Genomic DNA, 18,198 nt, shown 5'->3' on the forward strand with positions numbered 1-18,198 from the left:
TCCCAAGCCAGCTCTTAACCAACGCGCCACTCGGCCGGCCCCTGAAGCAGTTCTTGAAGACCTTGTTCGTGAGTGTCTTTAGTTGCACTGTCGTGGTTGCCTCGATGTCCTGAATTGATTCAAAACGTTTATCTTCCATGGTCATTTTCACTTTGGGGATGAGCCAGAAGTCACACGGTGCCAGATCCGGTGAATAAGGTGGACGAGGACACACCGTAATGTTTTTATTTGACAGAAGTTACCATATACCAGAAGCAATGTGGACACGGAGCATTGTCATGATGGAGGATGATTTACAGCACACTTGAAAACACACCTCTCAACTGTAGCTCACACCCAACCAACTGCACCAAACAAGTTGAAACTTGTCACACACTGTTACTAAGGTTTGACACACCGCCTCCCGTATTGAAGATCCCTGCCTTTCCGTTGGATGGCACTCGGCAGCAGCATTTACCATATTTTGTGATCACAACAGAAAGGCTCCATGTCACACATCGCTTCTGATACAGCAATTTCTGTCAAATAAAAACATTACGGTGTGTCCTCATCCACCTTACTCATTGGATATGGCACCATGCGACTTCTGGCTCTTCCCCAAAGTCAAAATGACCATGAAAGGTAAATGTTTTGAATCAATTCAGGATATCGAGGCAGCCACGATAGTGCAACTACAGACACTCATGAAAGAGGACTTCCAGAACTGCTTCAGAAAGTGGCAAGAATGATGGGACAAGTGTGTTCGAAGCCAGGGGGAGTATTTTGAGGGGAGATTAATGGTGATGTGTCTTTTACTGTAATAAATTTTTTTTTATTTAAACATTCACTGTATTATTTGATCACACCTTGTAGATTTGGTTTTGTTAAAATAAAAGTGATAATACTGGCTGCCTCAAGGAAGGGGTACAGAGTAATTTGGTGTTACGTAAAATTTTCAGAGAGAGACTGACAACTCCATCATTACATTAAGAGTTTATTGAGCGGCCGTCCAGAAGCTGGCGACTGATCTGCTCGCCAGAGAAGAGTGCAATGATGGTGCCAACTTGGGCCAGTGAAGCAACATCCTCCACAACTAGATTGAAGAACAAGACGACAGCAACTTGTCTGTTCCCCTTCCCCAGCACTGTTCCCATTCCCCCAATTCCCCCAATAAAAATCTTTAAAAAAAAAAAAAAGAGTTTATTAAGGGAACTTACATATGAGATGCACCTTGGGCGGTGCCAAGAGAACATAGATTTTTTTGTCCCATGAGGCAGGCACTAAAGGGCAGGATGGAGAGGGGCATGACCCACCCCAGCTAAGGGGAAAATGCCCTATATGCTTCCCTGGGGCAAGGCAAGGGCCTGTTCCAGGAACCAGCTTGTCTAGGGCGTAGTGGGGGGTTAGTCTCTGAGGGGGGTTATGTGAGACAGTCTCTATTCTGGCCTGGATCTAGCAGGAGGGCCTGGCAGCAGTCAGGTCATGGAACAACGCTGTCTTCCACACATGGTGACAGGTTTATGAGGAAGGCTTTTCCCTATAAAACCCTTCTGTATCTTTTGAAATTTGATCCATATGAGTATGTTATCAGTTCAAAAATTAGTTAAAAATTTAAAATAGCACTTACCCGACACAACTAGAAGGAATTAAGTTAGTACATGCAGAGTGCTTAGAATACTTCCTGGGATCTAATAAAAAACAATAAATGTTAGGTGTTACCATGATCAATGTATCATCAATGACCAGCTGCAATTTGAAAGCAGTAAACAGTGTGCATCTATTACTGTTGTGATGAGAAAAGTGGCACTGCGCCCTCTTGTGTGTGAGCTTTGACAGGAGTTGGCTTACAGGTGAAAAACTCGCAGGTGGTTGTGCTAAACTTCTCCCCGTGTTCCATTTCTTCATACCACTCCATCCCAGTCACTCCACCAACACGTTCTCGAACACAGACAACCTACTATCATCTCTTTCCAGTGCCTCCTCTACTTTCCAGAAACAAATGTCAAGGGTCAAGTAACTAAAACGTTAAGGGGGCCAAAAGCTACTGAGCTTTGAGGAAAGTTATTTCAAAAGATGTTTGCAAGTAACCATGTAGGGAATGTGATGTTTGGGTGGAGCAGAGGTTGGTCTCAGGATCCTTTTATGCTCTTAAAAATTATTAAGGGCCCTCACATCCGCCCTCCCTCTGAACCGGAGCTGTACAGACATAGACTTTTAGTGAGTTCTTCAAATTGCAAGTTGTAATCATAGTAGGTCATTGTATTTCCTGAGGCTACCATAACAAATTACCATAGACATGGTGGCTTAAAACAACAGAAATGTGTCCTCACAATTCTGAAGGCCAGAGGGCAAAAACCCAGTGTGAGCAGGGTGGCACCCCTCCAAAGGCTCTGGGAGAAAATTCTGTTTTTACCTCCTCCCAATCCTGGTTTCTGGAGGTGTTCCTCGGCTTATGGCCATATCTCCAATCTCTGTCTCCTCTTCTGGCTTCTCTCCTCTTCTGTCTGTCTCAAATAAGAGGCCATGTAGGGTGATTAATTGGCCTAATTTCAGTATTGTTGTGTCTCAGGGAATAAGAGAGGCCCAAGGAGAGAGAGAGTGATGGGGGAATAGCCGGTCGGTGGTGCAGTCAGAACACGCAGCATTTATCCATTAAGTTCACCATGTTTATATGATCATGTTTGATGGTGCCCCAGAACAATTACAATAGTTACATCAAAGATCGCTGATCACAGATCGCCATAACAAAAATAATTATTATTTTTACTTTAATATATATTTTAATATATATAATATATAATTTCATATAATATATAGTATATAATATATTTAATATATAATATATAATTTTAATTATCATATTTATTATTATATAAGTTTCACATATTGGGAGAATGACCAAAATGAGACACAAAGACGCGAAGTGAAGGAATGCTGTAGGAAAAGTGGTGCCAAGAGACCTCAGTGCAGGGTTGCCACAAACCTTCAATTTGTAAAAAAAAAAACCCACAATATCTGCAAAGTGCAGTGAAACAAGGTGTGCCTGTATATTCTCGAAGACCAGAGCAGGTACTCCTATTGTGTCTCTCCCAGCATGCGTGCTTACTAATCACACATTCAATCTTTATGAATGAATGCTAATAGTAGTGTTTACTGTGTGCCATTAGTAAGCATTTTTCACTCATCATTTTATCTAGCTCTAAGATTCCAAGATTTAATGAGAGAGCATGTGCATATTTTTTCATATTTCACATAATTCTTAATGAAATTGTCAATTCTATTTTTCCGAATTTTGGGGCACGGCTTCATACTTACTACCTCTGTGAAATACTTCCTCATCCCTCCCCAGCTTTTGTTTGTTGCCTTCCTCCTGTTCCCATAGCTCCGTGTTTATACCTTAGTCATACTGTCTACTTATACACCTCTATTAGACCATAGTAGAGACTAGAGTTGCTGAGGGTAAAGATGATGTCCTTTCTGTATTTCTAAGGCCCAACACAGGCTCTGGCTGGCGCAGAGGAAGGGCCATATAAATAGGGAAGGTAAAAATGATTGCATTTTTGTAAAGCATCCAAGTGCTGGAGATAGATAAGTGTAGATATACTGTGAGCACCTTCTATATTTGTTGTTCATTTCATCTTTGTTTTTCCTTCAGGATGCGTGTCATGTTCACAGCGAAGGTACTCCCTCCAGCCCATCCCAGAGAGGAGGATCCCAAACCGATACTTGGGCCAGCCCAGCCCCTTTACACACCCACACCTTCTCAGACCAGGTAAGGCCTTGGAGCTCTAATAACTCTCTCTTTTTCAGTGCTTTATCTAGAACTGTACTATCCAGTAGAACTTTTTGCAGCAGTGGAAATGGGCTAGATCTATGCTGTTCATCACAGTAGCCACTAGCCACGGTGGCTGTTGTATATTTACTACGTTGCTAGTGCAACTGAGGAACTAAACTTTTTGTTTTATTTTAAATAATTTAAACTTAAATAGCTACATGTGGCTCCTGGTACTCTACTGACAGCACCATCTAAAGCCATAAATACGATAAGCCTTACAATTCAGAAGTATAAGTGAAAAGTATGTATTTAGGATGGGATGTTTTTAGAGAAAAGTTTTATTGCTCTCTAAGACATAGTTTCTACAATTATGTTCTCACTATTGATGCCTAGTGAACAATGGTGTTTTAACGTTTTAGAAAACACATTTTTCTTGAAAGTGTGAAATATTCATTTCAAAATTTTGTTTACCAAAAATATCTCTGTATAGATTATCAAGATTTTCAGACCTGATTGTCACAGCTTTGTGAAGTGATAGCAAAAAATGGATAAATGTTCACAAATTTTTATAATTAATAAAGGTTTGCCTCACTAATTTTTTTTCTGCTATAGTATTCCAGCATTGTTACTAGAAGATATGGCATCACTATCACTCAAATTCATGCCTAAAGATTTTGTTTCATTTTGTTTTCTTGAAAAGGCAGTTAAGGGATGAACTATGGTGAATGAATATCATCCCGAAGAGGGAGGTAGAATAAAGCCAAATGCTTTGTAGAGAAACCAGTCAGGTTTTCAAGGGCAATTAATTGTTGCTTCTGCCACGAGAGGTTAAATCTGCATTTTCAATGTAAGCATATATATTAATAATCTAAATTGCCTTTAGAAATATGTTACTCTTTCACTGTCTCCACTCAGTGAACAATACCAGTGTGTCTCTCAGTGAGGGCTTCCTTTTGCTGATTCTTCATCAGACTGGAATTCCTGCTGGGAAGTCGGCTGACCCTCAGGAAATGCAGCTCACCACTGAAAAACACAAGAAATCAGAGTTTTTCAAAGCTGTAAGGTAAGCTTAAGAGCAATCCAGTTGGTATTAAGTATTTCTCTACGCGGTCAACCTACCTGTAGCTTTGATTTTTTTTTTTTTAAGTAGAATTGATATTAAGTTTTACCAGCTTTGAAAATTATTGATTTCTTGTGGTGAGATACTTTTACATGGTGAGCTGCATTTTCTAGGCCTTGAAACTAGTAATCATATTGTCAAGATGATGGCCTCTATATAGACTGTTTACTGTGTATGTATGTGCATGTTAATGATATAAAAAAATGAATGTAAATAAATATACACACACATGTTCATTCACATATACGTGTGTTCATATCAGTGATGGGGGAGAAGGGATGCCTGTCCTAATTTTTATTCCCCTAGACATAATGTTTTGGACATTGGGGTAAGTGAGAAGAGACAGAAGTAGATAACATTTTAAAACAGAAAATCAATGTTAAAGAAACTATCAGGTATGCAATTTTTAGAGGCAAAAGCTATATAAGTATCCAAAGTATTATTTGTCTTTCTCCATGTAGAGATGCAAAACATTTGAAGTGTTAAAGTGATTGTGGGGTGAAGGAAGAGTAAATTATTAAGAAAAATTAAAAGGCATGTAATACTTTCTTAAAAACCTTTTTTTTAGAGCCAGTCAATTTGTTAGTTTGGGGTATAAAATTTGGTCGTCTTGCTTTAGAGCAATACTTGGTTTGCTCTAAAAGGTTTCATGTTTAACATAATTATTTTCCCAATACTTGCCAGTACTTAAAACTTTTGGAAAATATCTCAGTCCTTTTTCTAATTATTATACAAGCTCCATATACATTATTAAAAAATTAGACAATACACATGAGCATATTTTTTTATATTATTCATAGTCCACACCACTCAGAGAAAGACCACTATTGAGAGTTTGGTATATGTATCTTTCTAGATTTCTTTCTTTTTTTTTAAACTTTATTGGGAACAGTGTGTTTTTCCAAGACCCATCAGCTCCACGTCAAGTTGTCATTTTCAATCTAGTTGTGGAGGGCGCAGCTGAGCTCCAAGTCAAGTCATTGTCTTCAATCTAGTTGTGGAGGGCGCAGTTCACTGGCCCATGTGAGAATCAAATTGGCAACCTTGGTGTTACAAGCACTGCACTCTAACCAACTGAGCCAACCCACTGCCCTAGATTTATTTCTTATATGAATAGAGTGTGTGTGTGTGTGTACAATCTATATAATGATCAATTATTTCCTTAAAACAAATTCTTAGAAGTGAAATTACTGCGTCAGCTCCATCTGAATTTTGGGGAGCCATTTCCCCTGGGTTTCTCTTGACCATACCTACCCAAGTTTCCTGAAACAACTGTAACTTGGAAAATTCCCAGCAGAATTAACATGGAGGTTAAAGGAATTCTCTTCTGGTTGTGTACTACTGCTTTAGATATAAATAAAGAGGTTGACTCTCACGGTTCCTCCCAGTGATTTTCAAAACCAGTTAGGTATCGATCTTTCAGTGATAATTTGGTTGTAGTTATGCCTTGAGCAAGGGGTGTATTTCTTTTTTAAATTTTGTTAAACATGGTTGACTTCAATAATATCGAAAAGATCAAGATTTACTTTGGTAGGGTGAGATTTTTATACTTTTTAAAAGATTAAAATAGAAACTGATCCTTACTTTGCTTTTACCCAGCAGGAGCAGGGCTGCTCTATGGAGTAGCCTTCCCCTTGTCTCTCCTCTGCCTAAATAAACTTAGCCTTGCTTTGGAAAACAACAACAAAAAAAAACGGTTAAGATATATGTCCAAGAAATGACAGAAATCAAAAGTGGTTTGAATCTGCCTAGACCACTGAGCAAGCTCTCTCAGAATAGGCATCCATGCCAAGATCCCATAGACCTGCTGAATGAGAATCTCAAGGGAAGAGCTTAGGCCATGTGTTTCGAAAAGCTCCTTGGGTGTTTCTGACGCGCACCACTGGCCTGATGGGTACTCATTTAGCTGGGTGCGTGAAATGCCTAATAACTTACGGGGACAAACCAGATCCTGGGGCTACAAACCACGTTTTGAAACTGAGAGTGCCTTTCTAATGCTTCTCTGATGTCCTCATCTCCTTACATTCAGTTCTTAAATTCAGTCACATATTTATCATCACCCCATCAAACATTTACTGAATGATGACTTTACATGGATTTATCTAGCCATTTCAAAACACTTCTTTTAGATTACAGTTGACAGGTCCAATAGCAAGCTAAAAAAGTTTTTTGTTTAACTTTATTGGGGAATAGTGTGTTTTTCCAGGACTCATCAGTTCCAAGTCAAGTCATTTTCAATCTGGTCATGGAGGGCGCAGCTCACTGGCCCATGTGGGAATCGAACCAGCAACCTTGGTGTTATGAACCTGCACTCTAATCGTCTGAGTTAACTGGCCGCCCCTAAAAAAGTTTTGTATTTAGAATTTTTAAATTTCAGTTTAAGGTCTACCTGTTTTTATACAGTAATGTATCTTCTTTCCTCACTTCCTGTGTACCTATGGAATGTTAACTATGTATTTATGTTGATTGTACATTTTCTTCATTTTTATCTTTTGAATTAGATTTTAATGCAGAGTAAAGACTGCAGTCTATGTATATAAGTTTATAGGTGAATAAACCTGTATATTGGGTTGTCGGAAAAGTCAAGACATATTTTTTCTATGCTTTTCATTGCAAAAATGTCATGACTTTTCTGACAACCCAATATTTAACCTATAGGTATGATACATGTTGACTACTCATTTGATGGTACCATTATACTGGTAACTAGCTTATAGAAAATCCATAAACTATCATTTAGTGCAGAATATAGAGTATTTCTTTTTTAATACTAGGAGAAAAAGAAAATTTTGAAATATGATAATTTTCATGTGGTTTAAATACTTGTACATTAAAAATAAATGAGTTGTCTGTAACCTTTGTACATATTTCTCATTCATATCCAGAAATTCTCTGAGATAAAGATTAGCAAGAATAAGTCCCAGGCAAGAATCAGGAATCTTTTAAAGAACTGAATAACAAAAAGCTCCAGAATCATTTGAGACTCATTCTTGTTGTGTGCGGAAGCCAAAGACTTTCAGGGATTCTGTGTAAATAATTACTTTGATAGGAATAGTTGTTGGCCTACCTGGCTTTGGATTACCTGGATGACAACCTCTTCAAGTGGAAATCTGTAGTGTGGTAATAACCATAACCAATGTTTACATAGTGTTACTGTACTAAGTATTTTATTGACTTATTTAATCCTCCTGACAACTTGTGAAGTGGGTGCTATTATTTCCATTTTGCAGATGAGGAAACTGAGGGACAGAGTAGTTTGGTAGCTCTCCCCAAGTTAGTAAGTTGTTAAGCCGGGATTTCAACTCACAAAAGTCTGACTCAGAGGCTACACTAAATCACAAAAAACAGTATATAACACCTGTGCCGAAGAATACTACCTGGAAACTTTTTAAGTCTCTTTTTGTTACAATATTTTTTATAAGAAATTCAACTGAAAGAAGTCTTGGTGTAGAAATTATTTCAAGTTTAGAGAGTGATATACTTTTTTTAATGTGGTAAAATTTACATACAGTGAATTGCACAGATCTTAAATATGCAATTCAGTGAGTTTTGACAAAGGTATACACCAGTATAACCCACACCCCAGTCAAGATATAGACCATTTCCATCACCCCACAAAGTTCCCTCCTGCCCCCTCCAGTTAACCCCTCCCTCCTTAACCACTGTTCGTTCAATCAGCAGATTGTTTTGCCTGTTCTTGAATTTCATGTAAGTGGAATCATACAGTATGTACTCTCTGTCTGGCTTGCTCTGCTCAATATATGCAAATAAAATCTATCTAGAATATTTTTTTTACTATTTAATTGGTCATTTCATTTTTTCAGAGACATGTATGTTTTATTTGATAAAGGAAACATTTACTAGCTTTTTCTTTACCCCATATTCCAACTACATAATAGATCGGTTTATGAACTACTTCCTTATATACAATAAAAACTACCTAATATTAAACAGAATTCTTTTTAAGAATGCTGCTTCAAAATCAGACCACATTCAGGCCGGCCAAGTGGCGTGTTGGTTAAGAGTTGGCTTGGGACACCAGCTCTGAGCAGCAGGATCCTGGTTCGGACCCCACATGGTCCAGTGACGCTGTGCCCTGTACAGCTAAGATGGTGAACAACAGCTCAACCTGGAGCTGTGCTGCCGTGAGTCGCTGGCAATGGCGTAGGCTGCAGTGGGTCTGCCATAAGCTATCGTGACTGGCTGGCAGTCAGCATGAGTAACCAGCAGCCGTTCATGAGAGGCCATCCAATGGCTAGTGAGTGACTGCCTCACCTGGGAAGAGCGCAACGATAATACCAACAAGGGCCAGTGAAGCAATGTCCTCCACAACTAGACTGAAGAACAAAAGGACAACAACTTGTCTGATCTCCTTCCCCGATTCCCCAACACTGTTCCTCACCCCCAGTTCCCCAATAAAATCTTTAAAAAAAAAATTCAGACCACATTCAAATCCTAACCTAGTTAGTTCCGGAATAATTAAAATACATACCTAGATTGTACCGAAGACCTGGATCTTTCCATCCATTTTTAGTCTTTATAAAACTCCTCTCTGAGTTTTCTGCTTGGCTGATAAAATATGAAGAACATTTTTCTTATTCTCTTGAGATGTCCCAGGAGAGCTTTTCTTCTTGGTTACAGGACCTTACATTTGATTGTGAGACTTTGCTATTTGCACAGTAAGCTCATGACATATAAGCATTTGGTTGGTTTATAAGCTTGTTAGAATGCTATTCTTATCCTTAATTGACTCCTCATGATAAAATACTTCGTTTCTTAATACTTTACAGTTTGACAAAGCATAATGTCTGTTCAGGTACAGTTTTATCAGAAGACATTCAGTCCAGGTTGACTATAATGGTTCCGTGATCAAAGGCCACAACTGCCTGGTTTACCTCTAGGGTTAAAGTTCATGGCTTTATCACCTTTTTTTTTTTCTCCTTCAAATGATAAGAAAGCTGTCTTTTTCTTTGGATCATTTTTTTTTCATGACCAAGAGGTCTTTGGGATTTCAGAAGCTTGGAGCATTTAGTTAATGATCATCCCATAGTGTTGATAATTACTAAGTTTCGGAAAATGTAGCCAATGTTTTAAGTATTTCTCAGTCAATTGTAGGAAATTGGATTCAGCAAAGAGGAACAGTTTGAAGGGTGTAAAAGATGGTTTTTCCAATCCTGCTTTGATTTGATTTTGCAAACAGATAATTACATCTTTTTTCAGAAATTACTTTCTAACATAGGTAAATGTATGCTCTCATTAATGAAAATGAGAGATAACATAGATTAATTAAAGTCATTAAAATTGTGAATTTTCTTACAAAATTAAAAGAAAAACACAAAATAAATTGATTTTTAATTTAGTTTTATTACATGGACTTTAGATGTGAACTGACCAAAAGCAATCACAGAAAACGAACAAAATGAAGAGACAAAAAGGTAATCCACCAATTATGTATAACCAGCCTCTGCTTTTATAAGAATATTTACTGCTTGGGTAATGTGGGAAATTTCTAGTGTTGGGTAAGAGTGGCAGACTTAACATGAATCATTATCAGGGTGATAAATAGTTCAGCTGGTCTTCGGCTCTAGTACAAAGTTCAGTGTTCTGCTCAAGAGCCCAAGGGGAGGGACTCTCAGCCAGCTCAATCCCGAAAGAAAGAAATATAATGAGAAAAGAAATGTGATATGAGCTCTTCTAGGCCCAGCTCTGTTGTTTTGCCTGATTCAAACTAGGTCATAAGGCCGTGTCTTGTTTATATCTTTTGTTTCTTACCAACTTCATCAATAAAAATGTAATTTCTTTCTATTGTAGACAAAAGTTAAATAAAAGTTATTAATAGAATGCAAACTACAGAATTTGCTAGAGAGGTAAACTATACATAGGAAAAACAAAAATAGATGTTTCAGTCATTAAACAACTGAGTTATGTGTACTGAACATGAGCACTAAGAAAAGTCAAAGGTCTTTGATCAAACAGCAATTTCTTTCCTGGGACTATCCCCTGGAAATAAAAGCACCAGTATATATGGTATGAAAGTACTAGGATATAAGTACAAAGAGATCTATTATAGCAGCAAAAAGCTGAAAACAATATGAATGCCCACCAGTAGGGAAATGGCTCAATGAGTTATATAATACATCACCCCAGAAATATTATGAAGACATCAAGCAGAATTAACAGAAGCTATGCCAGATGATTTAGTGGGAAGGATTGTCATGAGGTATTGTGTTAGAAACGCAAGATACAGAAAAGCGTGTATAGTATTTCCTTTTTGTAAAAACACTTGTGACCCAAAAAACCCTAGATGCAGGTGTATGGTACATGCGTGTATGATTTTCTGAGGGTTGAGAAAAATAGGAAAGGATACATATTAGAATACAAACATGGGCATGGTGCTGATGTGGATGGAGTAGGAGGGAAGGGGAGTGAGGAACCAAACAACAAAGGAAAAAGGGAAAAACGTTTAACTATTGAAAGAGTTCAGTATGATGTGATTACAGGTATATACAACTGTCGGTGTGTGTATAAGGAAATGAAATAGTTAACTCTAAAAGTCCAAGGAACAAGTCAACGTGATTTGTGCTAATCAGGAAAGCCTTTTAAATGAGAGTTGTCTAAAAACAAACATGTATTGAGCCTAAGATTTTGAAGTGGAATTCTTGGAGGGAGAAGAAATTTCAGAAAAGGGTCCCATTGTAAGCAAGGTAATAGGAAATGAACAGATTGGACTTACATAAGACATTAGAAAGAATTATTGGGTTGTCGGAAAAGTCATGACACATTTTTGCAACGAAAAACAGAAAAAATACGTCATGACTTTCCCGACAACGTGATAATTTCAGAATAATTGGGGAATGGTAAAAAAAAGTTGGCCAAGTCACTAATGATCACGTATTATGTGCCTGCATTTATATGAAATCTCTACAATGGACCAATCCATAGAAACAAAATAGATTTAGTGGTTACCAAGGGCTGGGGGTGATTGGGAGGAAATAGGAAGTGACTGCTAATCTGGCATGGGGTTTCTTTTGGGGGTGATGATATATTCTAAACTTGATTGTGGTGATGGTTGTACAATTCTGTGAATATACCAAAAAACATTTAATTGTACACTTTAAGTGGCTCGATTGTATTGTATGTAAATTATCTCAGTAAAGCTGTCCAGATAAATTGGAGTCACCTGGTAGAGAACATTAACATCCAAGCTTAAGAGTTTGAATTTGGGGGGCCGGCCGAGCACGAGCTCTGAGCAACAGGGTCGCTGGTTCAATTCCCACATGGGCCAGTGAGCTGCCAACAGGTGGCAGGATGGGTCAGCTGGTGAGAGCACGTGCTCCTAACAACAAGGTTGCTGGTTTGACTCCCGCATGGGATGGTGGGCTATGCCCACCTGCAACTAAGATTGAACACGGCACCTTGAGCTGAGCGGCCACGAGCTGCCGACAGGCGGCCAGATGATGAATGGACTTGGAGCTGAGCTAGCTGCACCCTCCACAACTAAGATTGAAGGACAACAACTTGGCTGTTCCCCTTCCCCAATTCCCCAATAAAGAAATCTTAAAAAAAAAAATTTGAATTTGATCTAATTGGCAACAAAGAGTCATTATAGGTTTATGAGTATGGGGTGGACTTTCCATGGTTTCCCTTGTTTAGCCTCTTTTTCTTTATTTGGGATTTTAATTATAAAATTGAAACTCATTGAAACAAAATTCAAATAATATAAAAAAGCATGTTAAATAGAACATTTCAGCCTTATCTCATTCCCCGTAGATTACCACTATAAAAGTTGTGATTCTTTTCAAATTCTTTTCTCCTTTTTTTAAACATAGTGAGGATCATAATATCTGCCTTGTTCTGTAACTTTCCTACAGCAGTGTTTCATGGCTGTCTTTCCATACTTGCATGAGACTGGCTACCACAGGAAATAATAATAGTAACCCACATTATAGAGTCATTATACAGATAAAATGAGTTGATACACATAAATAATAGTACCAGGCACATAGTAAGCATTCGATGTGTGTTACAGTTATTATTGCTCAGTGTAGGCTGAGGGATAGAGCTTTTGTGAGTGATTGTTATAGTCGTTCTTTCGCTTTGGAACATAAAGTGAAAGCTGGCGTATTTTCCATTTCAGAAGAGGAGCATTCATCCAGCCATCACTGGGCTAGCAGCCAGGCTAGGTACTAACGGTACTAATATAAAGAACCAGCACACAGCACTTCATAACAGAGGTTGTTCATCCAGCCTTTTGGGATGGGCTTAAGGGAATCTGAGCCTCTTGAAATTGTGTCAAAAGTTTGTATGTGCCTAAATAGAAGGAATCCATGAATTTCAAAAAGTTCTCTAGGGAGTCTGCAATTCTGAAAAACCACATGCTCTGTCAAGTTTGATTCTCACGACAGCCCCAAGAACTAGGTAATATTATTAGGGTTTTTGGAGGATAACAAAGCTGGCCCTGATCTGAAGACGATTATTTATACCCAGATCACTGTTAATACAAGGTAGAGAATGAAAAGCCCTATTAGAAAGTTATTATTGTGCGTTGGGAATTGAAATCAGGGAAAGCTTTTTGGCCTTAAACTCTATTATGTTAAAAACTATACATAACAAATATTTATCAAATGCCCACTATATTCCAGTTGTTATTCTAACTCCTGGGAATATAACGTTAAACAAACAGACAAAACTCTGTGTCCTCATGGAGCTTACATTCTTTTGGGAAAGTCATACACAGATAATGTGAGCCCTCTCCTTACCTTATATATTGAAACTTCAGGACAATTTTGATTATATGCTTAATAATGCCTTCCATATAATAATGCTCAATAAATATTTGATTGAATGAGTAAAAGAATGAACCAGAGACCCAGAAGAGATCTAAAGGGGTCATGATCCAGTTTTCAGGCAGAACCACAGTTAACTCTCTTTTCTTCCAAATTTCTCCAGTGGAATCGAAATTTTAAACCTGGGTTATCTCCATAATTCCCCATGTGCTATGATGAGATTTGGCTTAAATTGAAGAAATGAACTTGGGCATCTCCATCTAATATTACGCTACCTTAAGTACTTTGGAACTATGGAAATGCAAAGCGTCACTGTTGTTTATCATTTCTAGGGGAGGTGACTCCAGGACTATCCCAGGTGGAATATGCACTTCGCAGACACAAATTAATGTCTCTGATCCACAAGGAGGTGCAAGGGCAGAGCGGGACAGACCACACAGTCATTCTGCTGTCCAACCCTACATACTACATGAGCAACGATATCCCCTATACGTTCCACCAAGACAACAACTTCCTGTACCTGTGTGGATTCCAGGAGCCCGATAGCATTCTGGTCCTTCAAAGCCTCCCTGGCAAGCAGTTACCAGCACACAAAGCCATGCTTTTTGTGCCTCGGCGAGACCCCAGTCGAGAACTTTGGGATGGCCCGCGATCTGGCGCTGATGGAGCAATAGCCCTAACTGGAGTGGACGAAGCCTACGCACTGGAAGAATTTCAACATCTAGTACCCAAACTGAAAGGTAACAGATGGGAGCCGAAGTCAAATCATGGGCCAGATCAGGCTTGAGACGTTTTTTGCCTATTTAGACAAAGTTCTTAATTTCCTAAAATGATCATCCATAGCAGCGTTCTCCTTGAGCACCATGAAGGGAACATAAATCTTTTCCACAAGACTGGGCTACTTTAAAGACTTCATTTATTCATTTGCCAAATCTTATTAGATTATTCATTTACATAGACTGTAACTGTCCCAGTTTGAAATCCCAGAGAAAGAATTTCCTTCTAACGTGGAGGATGGGCATGGGCCTCTCTTCAAGATTATTGAGCAGTCTATTGACCTTCGACCACAGCTTCTTACTGCTTTTGCCAACTCTTCAAAAGGAGGCAATATTCTCAAAGAATGACCTGTGCTTCACCAGCATCAGAATTACCTGGTGATGCGTATTAGAATTACAAATACATAATAGATATTGGAAATATAAAATGTTAGGCCCACACTCCTTACCTACTAAATCTACATTTCAACAAGATTTTTAGGTGATTCGTATACATCGTTGAGTTCATACCCCTCAAAATAGGCACTTTCTTAACATTAATTCTGGTGAAATTATGATCACTCAGAATGTTTTGGGATACTTTCTTCTGGAACTTTTCAGAACCTACACTACAGTATAAACTATGCTCAGTGATTCTTGTAAATCTACAGCTCTGGAGGCATTTTATTTTATTTTTTTTAAGTGTTTTTTTTAATTTTTATTGGGGAATTGGGAGGAGGGGAACAGACAGGTAGACAAATTGCTGTTTTTGTTCTTCAGCCCAGTTTTGGAGGACGTCGCTTCACTGGCCCATGTTGGTATGATCATTGTGCTCTTCCTGGGTGAGGCAATCGGTCACCGGTCATTGGATGGCCGCTCACAGCGGCTGCCGGCTGCTCACACTGTCTGCCAGCCACTCATGTAGCTCACGGCAGCCCACTGCAGCCCCACTGCAGCCTACGCCATCGCCGGTGACTTTGTTCATCATCTTAGCTGTAGAGGGCGAGCGTCACTGGCTGTATATGTGGGATCCGAACCGCAGCCCTGCTGCTCAGAGCCAGCGTCCCAAGCGAGCTCTTAACCAGCTGAGCCACTCGGCTGGCCTGGCATTTTATTTTTTGAAGTATCCAAAAGTCACTTAGAGCCAAATTTGGTAAATAAGATAATCAAGTTGAAAAATACTGATTTTAGACAAAATAATGTATGATTGTAAAATTTTAGTCTGATTTTCTTTTTGGTTTATAAACCATTTCTGAAATCATTTCCTAAAAGAGAATTCCAAAATTGTTTCCAACAATCATGGAATTTACTGGACTTGTCCCCTACAAAGACTCCTTTGAAAGAAAATACTTATTTGAATATGCACATTCTAATGTGTTCAGTTCTTTCCATTACTTTGTAAAATATTTTCTATTCTATAGAGATAATTACTCAACTAAGCTAGTGGAACTTTCTTATACCTTCAAAGTCTTCATAATTGTGGGCCCAGAATCATTTTCTTTATAGCTTTTGATTTTTTGAATTAGTTGTTGGCTTTGTGTTCAACACTCCATATTTCATTAATCCAGTATTGCTAAAATCTTACAGTAAACATATTTCTCAAAAGCACTTCTCACTCATCATTCTTAATGTTAATAGTTTACTAGATAAAAGGTCTAGGCACAGGAAAAGATTAATGAAATCATTCTAACTTTAAAGTTTAAAAACTTAAAAATGTTGGGCTATGATTTCATGCACTAAAAACAGATAATAGAGGTTTTAAAAATTACAACTAATTTTTTGTTAAAAAGATTAGCGTTTCATATGTAATATACACTTAAAATCATCTTTATTTTAAAATGAAAATATTTAGAAGATTGAATGACTAATACATATCCGATCAAACTTTTTAGGATTTTTCTCCTCCTCTATCCCAAATTACTTTGTATAAAACATACAACCCTTCATACTTAGATTGTTGGGAATGCTGCTCATAGGCTACTGTCAGAAAAAAAAAACGAAAGGAACAAATGGAGACCTGGTGTAAGTGGAAATCATTTTTTTGTTTGTTTTTTCTTGGATTTCTTTTTTTTTTTTTTAAGATTTTATTATTGGGGAATCAGATAAGGGATTCCCTGTAAGGGGAACAGACAAGTTGCTGTCCTTTTGTTCTTCAGTCTAGTTGTGGAGGACGTTGCATCACTGGCCCATGTTGGTATTATCATTGTGTTCTTCCCGAGTGAGGCAGTCGCTCGCCGGCCACTGGTCAGCCGCTCACGAAAGCTCATGCCTGCTGTCGGCCAGCCCCACTGCAGCCTGTCGTGGGCGACTCACAGCAGCCCAGCTCCAGGTCGAGCTGTTGTTCACCAGCTAAGCTGTAGAGGGTGCAGCATCTCTGTCCCTCATGTGGAATCTGAACCAGGGCCCTGCTGCTCAGAGCTGGCGTCGCAAGCCAACTCCTAACCAATGCACCATGCTGCCAGCCCGGAAATCATGCTTATTATGAGCCTGCTTATTTTATATCTCAGGCAAATACAGGCCATTTCCTTGGAGCTCTAAAGTTGAAAGATGAGTTGTGATTGTCTATAATGAAAATACATAGCAGATGGGAAAGGAAAGATATCCTGGATAAGTATGGAATAGCACATATTACCCACTGTGGTGTTTTTATAGCCATCAGTAATTGCTCCCCACTGAGAGAAGAACTTCCTTTCACCAATACTGAGATTGTTTGTGACGGGATGGCCCGCTTTTAACCATAAAGTCATGATCAGAGTACATTTTTCCGTCCTTTTGTGTCCAATTATTTAACAATTCCTCTAGCTCAGTTGTGGTGTGGAGAGCAATTGTTGTAAGTGTTCTTTCACAGTTAATAAATAATAAATAAAATCAAAGCTTGCACAAGGCTTTGATAGTGCCATTTATTGTCTTTATAATGGATACTGAAGTTTGGGGGGCAGAAAAGCTGTCTATTCAGTCTCAGAATATTTTGCCATCTGCAATGATTTATGATCGAACCCGTCAATTCCTTCAGTCCTGAGAGAGTCTGTGCTCAACCCTTTGGAGTTCCACAGTCCAAGTTTTATAGTTTTGACTCGTCAAAGTCATTTGTGACAGTAGGCATTGTTTGTTGCTACTGTTTTATTTTAAATTTAGTTTTTGGCTTCTCCTTTTAAGCTGAGACAAACACACTGTGGTATGACTGGATGAGGCCTTCTCACGCAGAGCTTCACTCTGACTACATGCAGCGTCTGACCGAGGCCAAAGCCAGGAGCAAGAACAAGGTTCGGGCTGTCCAGCAGCTGGTGCAGCACCTCCGGCTGATCAAATCTCCTGCTGAAATTGAACGCATGCAGATTGCTGGGAAGCTGACGTCACAGGTATCGTTCCTACTGGCAAAGCTCTGAGCTCTTCGGGCTCAGCGGGCAGCCTGAGGCTGTGGACCCAACGCAGTCATCTCACGGCAGATGAGCGTTAGCTTCTCCTTCGACATTTAGTGAACATGTCTGGAGACTTTCTCAGTACCTTGCAAGGCCAAGTAAATCTGCCTCCTTTTTACCTATGATCTTAGTGGTTTCTCCTTGGACCCACATAATTTTATTTCCTTTCCCTACTATAACTGCCATAGTGGCAGTTAAATAGAGTTTAATGGTTAAAGGAGACCCAAAGTGACGGTGCTTACAAATCTACAGTTATTACAGGAAAGGGGTACAGTGTAGCAACAGCATCAGGGGAAGAATACCTTTCTCAGCTAATGGCCGTCTCCCAGCAAGGGCTCAGAGAAGCGAGGCGCAGGCTCCTGTG

At 38.9% G+C, this 18,198-nt stretch overlaps 1 protein-coding gene across 2 annotated transcripts in view; it reads left to right on the forward strand.

Annotated features, from left to right (window-relative positions):
- XPNPEP3 (X-prolyl aminopeptidase 3) overlaps positions 1–18,198 on the forward strand; it is a 47,143-nt gene that overhangs the window by 5,517 nt on the left and 23,428 nt on the right. The window contains exons 1-4 of one of the 2 annotated variants that reach the window (XM_019660546.1): positions 3,663–3,751; positions 4,670–4,817; positions 13,993–14,400; positions 17,572–17,774. In XM_019660546.1, the coding sequence (XP_019516091.1) occupies positions 14,049–14,400; positions 17,572–17,774 (555 nt within the window). In that variant the 5' untranslated portion in view covers positions 3,663–3,751; positions 4,670–4,817; positions 13,993–14,048. Of the gene's footprint in view, positions 1–3,634; positions 3,752–4,669; positions 4,818–13,992; positions 14,401–17,571; positions 17,775–18,198 lie in introns of those variants that run through there. The other variant, XM_019660545.1, reaches the window with a different exon arrangement.

The sequence above is a fragment of the Hipposideros armiger genome, unplaced genomic scaffold (genome assembly GCF_001890085.2).
Source record: "Hipposideros armiger isolate ML-2016 unplaced genomic scaffold, ASM189008v1 scaffold_321, whole genome shotgun sequence".
In the NCBI taxonomy this organism is placed as follows: Eukaryota; Metazoa; Chordata; class Mammalia; order Chiroptera; family Hipposideridae; genus Hipposideros; species Hipposideros armiger.